The 9,653-nt window shown below is 41.2% G+C and overlaps 3 protein-coding genes across 3 annotated transcripts in view; 2 read left to right on the forward strand and 1 right to left on the reverse strand.

Annotated features, from left to right (window-relative positions):
- LOC108861686 (probable beta-D-xylosidase 5) overlaps nt 1–2,951 on the reverse strand; it is a 3,197-nt gene extending 246 nt beyond the window's left edge. The window contains exons 1-5 of the mRNA XM_057011117.1: nt 2,637–2,951; nt 1,747–2,309; nt 1,569–1,666; nt 572–1,339; nt 1–495 (exon numbers count right to left, since the gene is read on the reverse strand). Coding sequence (XP_056867097.1) covers nt 1–495; nt 572–1,339; nt 1,569–1,666; nt 1,747–2,309; nt 2,637–2,933 — 2,221 coding nt within the window. The 5' untranslated portion in view covers nt 2,934–2,951. The remainder of the gene's footprint in view (nt 496–571; nt 1,340–1,568; nt 1,667–1,746; nt 2,310–2,636) is intronic.
- Nucleotides 2,952–4,981: 2,030 nt separating this feature from the next.
- Nucleotides 4,982–7,196, forward strand: LOC108862906 (magnesium transporter MRS2-3). The gene is made up of 6 exons (XM_018637172.2): nt 4,982–5,472; nt 5,650–5,856; nt 5,945–6,073; nt 6,158–6,318; nt 6,411–6,645; nt 6,743–7,196. Exons 1-6 carry the CDS (start codon nt 5,065–5,067, stop codon nt 7,028–7,030), a joined length of 1,428 nt encoding a protein of 475 aa, XP_018492674.1. The 5' UTR covers nt 4,982–5,064; the 3' UTR covers nt 7,031–7,196.
- Nucleotides 7,197–7,451: 255 nt separating this feature from the next.
- LOC108862907 (uncharacterized) lies at nt 7,452–9,262 on the forward strand. Its single transcript, XM_018637173.2, has 4 exons — nt 7,452–7,610; nt 8,064–8,289; nt 8,474–8,525; nt 8,635–9,262. Exons 1-4 carry the CDS (start codon nt 7,543–7,545, stop codon nt 9,141–9,143), a joined length of 855 nt encoding a protein of 284 aa, XP_018492675.1. The 5' UTR covers nt 7,452–7,542; the 3' UTR covers nt 9,144–9,262.
- The last annotated feature ends 391 nt before the right edge of the window (nt 9,263–9,653 follow it).

Raw genomic sequence — 9,653 nt, forward strand, 5'->3', positions numbered from 1 at the left:
CCAGACTAAGTCCTTTGCATATATCAAACTCAACAGTAACTTTCTCTGTCATGCTTCTCCCAACTTCTACTCTCTCAAACGCCACCAGTTGCGTATGCGGCACGCCACCACCCACCAGAGACTTTGAAGACTCTGGGGGTATCCAGAACACGAGAACCACGTGGCTCCCGGACCTTGACCCATTGTTCTTGACTCCGATGACGATCTTGACCTTCAGATCGTGGCAGTTAACCGTGGAGATATCGACAGATGTTGTCTTGTTTAGTTTCAAGATTGGGTTGGTTTTGATATGTATGGTTGATGGAGCTGAGAGAACAAAAGTGGAGAAAGAAGAGTAGCTTAGTCCATGTCCAAACTTGTAAATGGGTTTCCCTGTGTAGAATCTGTAAGATCTTCCAGGGAAGCCAGAAGTGGAGTTAGGTCTCATGTTCATATCAGTCATAGCAACCTTGTCCGCAAACTCTTGTGAGTACCATGTCTCTGGTAGTCTCCCAGCTGATGCAAACAACAAAAACAAATAAGTAATTAGTATCTAGGGTTTAATTAGGGTTAGGCTTAGAGTTAGCCTTACAAGGATTGTGATCACCAAAGATGACTTGAGCTATAGCATCTCCTCCAGCTTCACCAGGATAACCAACCCATAAAACCGCGCGAATCTTACTCAGATTCTTGGCAAATGAGATATCAATAGGTCCAGCAGCCATTATGACCAAAACAACAGTTTTCTTAGCAGCATTAGTCACATCTTTAACCAGCTTTTCTTGATAGCCCGGAAGTGTTAGATTAACCCGGTCAAGACCCTCTGCTTCCACCGTCTGATCCAATCCAACCACTAAAACCGTGACATCAGCCTCTGATGCCGCTTTAACTGCTGCTGCGATCAGCGTTTGGTCACCGCACTTGACATCTTTACACCCCGGCTCGTAAACAACACCTTTTGGTACATACTTTTGCATCCCTTGTAACGGGCTTGTGTACTTACAAGGCACGCCTGCGTAGTTACTAATCATTACCTTTGTAGCGTTTGCGTTTGGACCTATGATAGCTAGTTTCTTGACCGCGGTTTTCGATAAGGGAAGATCTCCTCTGTTCTCAAGTAGCACAATCCCCTGCTTTGCGGCTTCTAATGCAAGCATCTGATGATCGTTGCTGCATACATCAGACGGTCCAAGATGGCCAAATGGAAGCGATTTCGGATCCCCGTCAAAGAATCCAAGCCTCATGAGGACAATGTAGTTGTAAATCAGCGCTTCATCAACCTCTGATCCGTTCAGTTTCTTTTGATTCACTGCATTCTCTGTGTACTTACCTAGAAAGTCTCCACAGTTCATGTTTAAACCTGTTTCATAACAAGAAACACACATTATACTTCTCAAAGATAACTCTAAGATTTGAAGCCTGAAACAATTTAGAATATTTTTTTTTAACAATTTGGAGGTCTATATTCATTTATATATATATATATTCTCGAAAAATTTCGGACTCAAAACCAATGTTTCATTTGGCTCTGCCCAAAAATCGGCTCTGAATGTAGTGATTATTTGTTATCATCAGCTAAAGAACTCTGCCTGCTTTGAGAGCGAGAGCAACAGCGTCTTCACGTGTCTTAGTGTAATGAATGGAGTCGAAATAGACCTCGATGGAATCACAGTCAGAAACTATGTACCTGCCACCAAGAAAGTTTCGAATAACTTGATTTTTCATCTCAAACTGGTTCTTGTAAAATGGTAAGAAACAAAGACTGACCCATCAAGATGCCATTGGCCTCGGATAACGCCACGAAGAAGATTAGGGTCAGCACAAGTTGGGATGCCATTAACCCTATTGTAAGAACACATCACACTGCTCACATCTCCGTCTTCTACACAGCTCTTGAATGGTGGCTGATACGTGTCTTCCAAGTCTTGCTTCGTCACCTTGGCGTCAAAGTGGAATCTATCGATGCCTTTCCAGTTATCAAGATCGTAAGCTGTGTAGTGCTTGCAGCAGCTGGAGACTTTAAGCCGCCGTGATTTCCCGCCGGCTTCGTGAACGTCTTGTAAACCGTTGACGTAGTTCACGGCGTATTTGGAAACAACGAGAGGATCCTCTCCTGGCGTCTCTTGGCCACGACCCCACCTTGGATCTCTGAAGACGTTAATGTTTGGACTCCAATACGTGAGACCAGCAAGTCCAACGTTGTGCATGGCTCGAGCCTCCGTTGAAACCACTTCTCCCATTTTTAGCCATAACGATGTGTTAAAGCTCGCCGCAGTTAATATCACCGCCGGGAAACTCGTGGCTCCAGGAACCGTCCCGTTGAACCGCACCTTAGGAAAGAAATAAGTCAATAACTCAAAAACATAAGCGTTTCACTACAAAACAAGTCATGAACTACTAGGGTCGTCTTGCAACTGAAACGGTCGAAAAAACAAAGACTCTAAAGAAACCTTAATTTAAAAAAAAAATTGTATAGATTTGAATTTAAAATTTCAATTATATTTTTAAGTTTAGGAGCTGTAGTATAAAAAGAAAACATTTATATATTGAGCTATTAATTTTAAAAATTATTAAACATACAGTTTTTTGTTAAACAGAGTATAAAACTATTTTGAGATGACACTGTGAACTATGTATAGTTATGAGCTTTTTTTTACCCCTGGTCCAACGTTGGAGACGCCGTGAAGAGCTTCTGACCACCACTCGTACGGAGGAACACCGAGCCTTGGAACTCCGGTGGCTTTGTTAACGAGTTGCTGGACTTTTTCCTTAAGGGAGAGACGTGAGACCAAATCTTTGGCACGTGTCTCGTACGACAAGGAGACGTTGCAGAAACCGTACTTAGCTGTCGCGTGATCATTTCTATCACACGCAAAATTATTCTGGGACTCGCATAGTGATGAAAATAGAGCTGCTATTAGCAGAGAGACGCTCACAAATCTTCTTACACTCATCTTTCTTTTGTTTTTTGCGCTCTTATGGAAGAGAAGACAGTGCATGGGGTTGTTTTATAGGCGGGAAAGAGTTGTTTATTTATTTACCATTAAGCCATTTGATTCTTAAACTTTTGCTGACATGAGTGTTAAGCTAGATGGACTTCACACTTAAAACCAATTGGTTTTAAGTGTGAAGTCCATCTAGCTTAACATGGTATCAGAGCCCGATCCATACAGTCCAACCCGATCCACATCGATCCAGCCCAAAGTCGGCCCATCGATCCTTGTCCGAACATTCCGAGATTGACGCTCAGAGAGCCATCATCTCGAGGGGGCGTATTAGACACATAGTTGTTCCACATCGGGTATTGGAAAGAATCTTTAATAATATATAAGATAGATGAGCCACTCCACTAATCACCAATTGGTTTTAAGTGTGAAGCTCATCTAGCTTAACAATGAGTTGGTGAGTATTTTAACTGAGAAGTTAAATGTCCATGTGCTAAAGTTTAATAAGGACCATCTCCTTTTTACTTGCTTCCATATAAGAGTGAGCCAAGTGTTTTCCACCGAATAATTAGAACAAGTTGTGAAGTTTAAGAAAAGGGGTTTTGAAGAGTAACTTCGAAGATAATACAAACCATTTATCTTTTGTCTCTTCAGATGTCTGTTTCATGTGTATATGGTCCTAAAGTTAGAGATGCAGTTGCAGATCTTCGATGTCTCTTAAGTGATTCTACAATTCCGAGGGGTGCTCTCTTATTGTCCGGTTGGTTCACGACTACCTGACCGCAAGCACCGCTAATATCCTGAACCATTTCTTTGCGAATCGTGGTTCGGATTTGTAGGTTTCCCTCCGAATAGTGGACCCAATTGGGTTGAATGGAATCAAATTTATCACCTGTTTTGAGAAAACGGCACATGTCTTTCCATCAGATAATCTCAGAAAGTTTTCTATGATTATTAAGAAAATTATAGATTTTATCACTAGAAATATAGCCATTCCCGAGTCAATGATCTCCTCTTGATCATTTACTCCATCAAGCATGATGTATGTACTCAATGAAGATCTTTTGTTTTACCACTTACTCATTCTGGGGGAAATGAATCACGGTTTAATTACCGTCTATCGATTGCTTGCATACCAACTTTTCGTCTTAGTCAAAATTCTTAGTTTTTGTTTGAACTCTCGGATTTGTTCTTTTTTATATCTGCAAACCCTAACCATTACAATGCATCTTTCAGGTTATATTCATGTGTTGGTTGTTTTTGTGTGTGTTTGGTCTAACATGTTTTGCAGGTCAAGAAATGAGTTAACATGTGCAGGAAAATTGTAGGTTCATCAAGAAGATTGATGCGCACAATGAAATATTATTGTCATTTCTAAGTAGTGATATGGCACCAAAATTCAGTAAAAAAAAACAAAGATATGGCACCAGAAAAGAAAAAAGAAAAAGCATACTATTAAACGAAAAATTGAAAATATGCTAGTATATACTTTATCAAGCACACATAATGGAGACTAGGTTAGCCGTTCTAGAGAGCAACAAGTACGAGGTAGAAAACACGAATTCAGAGCTTTTATTATCCATGTTCTAGGTTTTTACTTACATGCAACCGAAATTAGAAGATGAGTTAAAATAACAAATAGAATCCTATTTGTCCCAAAATCAAAAAACACAAAATTTAAGCCATGAAAGCCCTGCAGGAAAACGAAGGGTTTATTTGTGGTGGGGGGGGGGGGGGATTGAGGTTTATCATCTCCCTTTTTCACACCGAACCCTCATGGAATCACATTAACTAAAGGGACAGTAATACCAACTTGAAAGAATATTTCTCTGAATTAAAAATCTTTCAGGGTAGCTTCCAGGGTAAAATTCTCAGCTCCCCAGTTAAAAATCGTCTCTTACCGTTAACTGCGAAAATTGAAAAAAATAAACTCTTTACCGCGGTTCGGTTTTATGTCGACGAAAACTATAATACCGGTTATTTGAACCGATTCTCACCGGTTTGGCTTTTTTACCGACGAGCCGATTATTAATTCCCAATTTCAGAATCATCGGCATCGGAACTTCACCGAGAGAGAGAGAGGCTTCCTCCTCCTCAATCTACCTGATCACTGAGATCACAACCATCACCCGAAGCCGCCATGAGAGGCCCCAGGCCGGAAGATTTCGAAACGAATCCCTCCACGCCGATCACCGGCCAACCAACGCCTTCGTATCCCGCCGGCGCCAGGAAGAAAGGCGTCGGCGTGAGGACATGGCTCGTCCTCTGCTCGAGAGGCCAGGCTCAGACGACGGAAGTCGGCAAACACGCCATCATGCGTCGGACGGGGCTACCGGCGCGAGATCTTCGGATCCTCGATCCCCTCCTGTCGTATCCGTCGACGGTCCTGGGGAGAGAGAGGGCGATCGTGATCAACCTGGAGCATATCAAGGCGATCATCACGGCTCAGGAGGTTCTGCTGCTTAACTCGAAGGATCCTTCTGTGGCGCCGTTTATCGATGAGTTGCAGAGGCGGATTCTGTGTCACTATCGCGCCACTAAGCCTAAGGTAGAAATTAGGGTTTTGAAAACTTATGCCTAATTGTAATTAGACGTTTTATAGATAATTAGTGCCTATGCGCCTAGGCTGAGTTGAGTGTTTTTGTATAATTGAAGATGTTGTTTGTTAAGTTTTAGATAATAATTAGTCTCTGCTTTCTTTTTTGTATGTGTTGTTGTGGTGAAGGAGGAAGAGAACTATGAGGGAGAGACTCGGATGAGTATGGATCAAGCGCAAGGAGGAGCTGCTGGAACGCCACTATTATTTGGGGATGAAGCCAAGAAGGATGCGAAGCAAAGCCTTGAGAATCAAGATGGATCCAAGGTTCTTCCTTTTGAGTTTGTTGCTCTTGAAGCTTGTCTTGAAGCTGCATCCAGCAGTTTGGAAAGTGAGGTAAAATGATTATGGTCAAGGCTCTAGTAATACACGGAGAATTTTACTTCTTTTATGTGGCATTTTCATTCATTCTTCTCTAATGCAGGCTGTAAGATTGGAGTTAGAAGCTCATCCGGCCTTGGATAAGCTTACTTCGAAGATCAGTACCCTCAATTTGGAGCGGGTTCGACAGATTAAGAGCAGGCTTGTTGCTATAACTGGACGTGTTCAGAAGGTGTTAAGAATCAGACTTTCCGTAGCTCCTATGATCTTATGTTTACCATATATATAAACCCTTCTCGCTCTTGGCTTTTTCTAGGTTAGAGACGAACTAGAACATCTGCTAGACGATGATGAAGATATGGCTGAGATGTATCTTACAGAGAAATTAGCTCAGAAACTTGAGAATTCGTCAGCTTCCTCTATGAATGAGAGTGATACGGTCGAGGTCGATCTCCCTGAAGGAGACGAGGATGACAGGCATGCAGCACCAGACTTTCTGAACTTACTACCTTCGACTGTTGTGATCCAAGTTTAACATCTCCCTTTCTTTTTTACAATAAATCTGCCAGGATTCCTGCGGAGTTTGCTTCTGAGTCTAACAGAGATGAAAGCTACCTTCGAGCAGATGATGACGCCCACGATCTTCTCATGAGTGCTCATAGCGCACTTAGCAGAAACAGCCGTGGGACTCATACAAGCTCAACCAGGAGTGCCATGACCAACAAGTTCGACGTGGAAGAGCTTGAGATGCTTTTGGAAGCATATTTCGTGCAGATTGATGGTACACTGAACAAACTATCAACAGTAAGTAAAACACAAGTTGCTTTAGTACTTATCTGACACATTCTTGATGTTTCATCTTACACATAGTTGTGTTGTTTGAATGGGGGGAAAAAAATAGCTAAGGGAGTACGTGGATGACACAGAGGACTACATCAACATAATGCTAGATGACAAACAGAATCATCTGCTGCAAATGGGTGTGATGCTAACGACGGCGACTCTGGTGATGAGTGCATTTATCGCTGTAGCTGGAGTGTTCGGGATGAACATTAACATAGAGCTGTTCAATGATGATAAAGCTGGTCCGATGAGATTCGCGTGGACTGTAATTGGAGGTTTTATCGGGAGTATAGTCCTTTATGTTGGTGCCATCGGGTGGTGGAAGCAGAAGCGCTTGCTTGAATGAGTCAACCGAACATTGGGAAGAATGATGTGTCTTGCCAAAATATTTGTACACTAATAAGATTTTATGGGGGTGTTTAATTTTCTATTATTGAGAATAATGTCCCTTTGCATAGTTAAATTGTAAGACAGAGCAAATTGGAAATTACATGATTTACATATTTGCAAGATTTTGAAATGCATATAGAGTTTAGTTGAGTTTGGTTGTTTTGTGTTTGGGGGTATTGTATAAAATGAACTCATAATCTTAAATAATTGTAAACAAGAATCTTTAGTTTTGATAGTGAAAGAGCTATGTAAACGTAAAATGGTTCTGATTTCCTACTACGTTTGAATATCGTCATCTGATGGGGGTTCCTTTTAAAAAGTTTGTAACTTAAGGGGGCTTTTTCTGATGTTGGAAGAAAAACAAGGGGGTAAAATGAAAGTTTGAGGAGATTATCATTTTAAGCCCTAAAAAGTGAAAAACAATCTCTTGCAGGGAGAAGGGAGAAGGGAGAAGGGAGAAGGGAGAAGATGTCGAGGCGAGAGAGCAGAGATTCAGAGCCTAAACGAGATCGTTCTAGATTCGATCGCGAATCCAGGTCTGCTTCTCTACTCCCTAACCTCTCTACTTCGCTGATTGTCTTCGTCTGGTTTATCTTTAGCTTTGAAGTAAAGTTGGCAAGGACAAATCTCGTGTCTTTCGTCTAGAAAATCGAAAAATGCAGATGGATTGAGCGATTGTTTTTATATATTAAGGAAGAGCTTGACTAAAATTGGTCAGTTGTTTCGAGCGTAAACATTGCAGTAGCTCATAACTCAAATAGTTGAGTTTGATAACACTTTTTTTTTTTTTTGAGAAACTTAGTGCAGTGGATGAGTACTCTTAATACTTCTCTAGCTTGCTCTTCAGCAATCACTCTTAATACTTCTCTAGCTTGCTCTTCAGCAATCACTCTTCCTAGAGCTTATGTATAAACAATACATGCTTTCTAGTATTATTATTATTATTATTACAGTAGCACAAAATGATTGTTTATGTTTTGTTTCTTTAGCCCTAAGAGGTCTAGGAGAGATGCACAACCTGAAGCTGAAGGAGTTCTTCTGAGTAAGAAGGATTTTGATGTTAGTACTGAGACAGATAAGAAGCCACGCCAGTCCCTGAGAGATCCTGCTCCACTCGAACCTGATTCTCAGGGCTTGACAAAAGACGATGACAAGAAGACGACCAAACGAGCTCCCCATCTGTCAGAAGGACCTCGTTCTAGACCTTACCATCAGGTTTCATAAGCTCTATATTCATCGTCTTCCTTTTGATAATAAATTACTATTAGTCAAGTAGATGTCATCTTTGTGAATCGCATTGCCAATTTAAAAAAGGCTAAAACTTTTTGATATGAATTTGCCTTCAAATGCTCAGATATATGTTATCTTTGGCTTCTTGCCTGTGCCTCTCTTATAACAGCAGCATGATGATCGTCGTACTACTGGGAGAGGAGACAGAAGGCCAACTCCTGGTAACTTTCTCCAACATAACTCTTTTTTTTTTTACCCTTGAGCTATGTACTGGCAATAAGAGTTGGCAAGTCTCTTATAAACATTTTACTTGGCTTTATATGTTTGAAGAGAGAGGATCTTGGAGAGGTTCGAGAGATCAGAGCAATCGTCGAGCTGGAGATGATCGTAGAGACCAAGACAAAAGCACTTGGCGACACGACAAGTTCCGTGAGGGTGACGACACCAAAGGAGCACTCTCTCGGAAACGCCCTGCCTTCAGGGAGAAGAAGATTCCAGAGGAATCTAGGAACGGCACAGACAGAACAAGAACTGAGGAGGCAAAAGACACGAATCTAAACACTCGCAGACAGAACGAGAGAAACTGGAGGAGCAACAACAATGAGAGACCGGCAATGGGAAGAGACAGGGTGTGGAACAGAGACGATGGAAGCAGACAGAGTTATCGAGCTGATAGAGAGGTGGGATTCAACAGAAATGGACGAAGTGGTTTTCATGGAAGCTGGACAAAGGCTGAGAAGAAATGGGACCATGACTTGTACGAGGAGGCGAACAAGAGTCCTGGTAGAGCCAACGAGGAAGAACAGATTGCAAAGGTCGAAGCTTTGTTGGCTTCTTAAAGCTATTGCTTATTGTTATGTTTCTTGGTGTGGATTTTGCATCTAATCTCTTTTAATGTCTTAGTTTTGCAAGTGTAGAAGATAATCTCTGAGTTTATATAATGAAAAACTTTGTTCTATTTCAAGTTTTAACATATAACCGGTTTTACATTCCGTAAACCGGTTTCTTCTTGGATACAAAGTAAAGAGGGACTCAAGAATCTACAACAAACAAATCATTTTTTACTAGTTTTATCCTTGTTTCAACAAACAAATCATGAATGAATCATCTTATGCGTTTATGTATTGTTTTTCTTCTATTTATTCCAAGAAATATACATATATACTTTTTTTTCTGGTCAAATACATATATACTTGATATCCTGAAGAAAGAGAAACAAAAATCTGAGAAAATAGAGAAGAAGAGTTTATATCATCAAAGAGCTCGTTGGCCAGGACGATCAGCTACCTTCAAAGTCTTATTGATGAGATCTCTGGTCTTCTTACGACGGATCTCGACCCTGACGCTGC

Source organism: Raphanus sativus, chromosome 5, assembly GCF_000801105.2.
Source record: "Raphanus sativus cultivar WK10039 chromosome 5, ASM80110v3, whole genome shotgun sequence".
NCBI lineage: Eukaryota > Viridiplantae > Streptophyta > Magnoliopsida > Brassicales > Brassicaceae > Raphanus > Raphanus sativus.

Bases quoted from the DNA above. Each gene is read 5' to 3' on its own strand.
- LOC108862907 (XM_018637173.2), top strand. From the start codon at position 7,543: ATGTCGAGGCGAGAGAGCAGAGATTCAGAGCCTAAACGAGATCGTTCT. The intron at 8,290-8,473 runs GTTTCATAAGCT...CTCTTATAACAG, and splicing joins GTTCTAGACCTTACCATCAG to CAGCATGATGATCGTCGTAC. The intron at 8,526-8,634 runs GTAACTTTCTCC...ATATGTTTGAAG, and splicing joins AGACAGAAGGCCAACTCCTG to AGAGAGGATCTTGGAGAGGT.
- LOC108862906 (XM_018637172.2), top strand. From the start codon at position 5,065: ATGAGAGGCCCCAGGCCGGAAGATTTCGAAACGAATCCCTCCACGCCG. The intron at 6,074-6,157 runs GTGTTAAGAATC...GGCTTTTTCTAG, and splicing joins TAACTGGACGTGTTCAGAAG to GTTAGAGACGAACTAGAACA. The intron at 6,646-6,742 runs GTAAGTAAAACA...GGAAAAAAATAG, and splicing joins CACTGAACAAACTATCAACA to CTAAGGGAGTACGTGGATGA.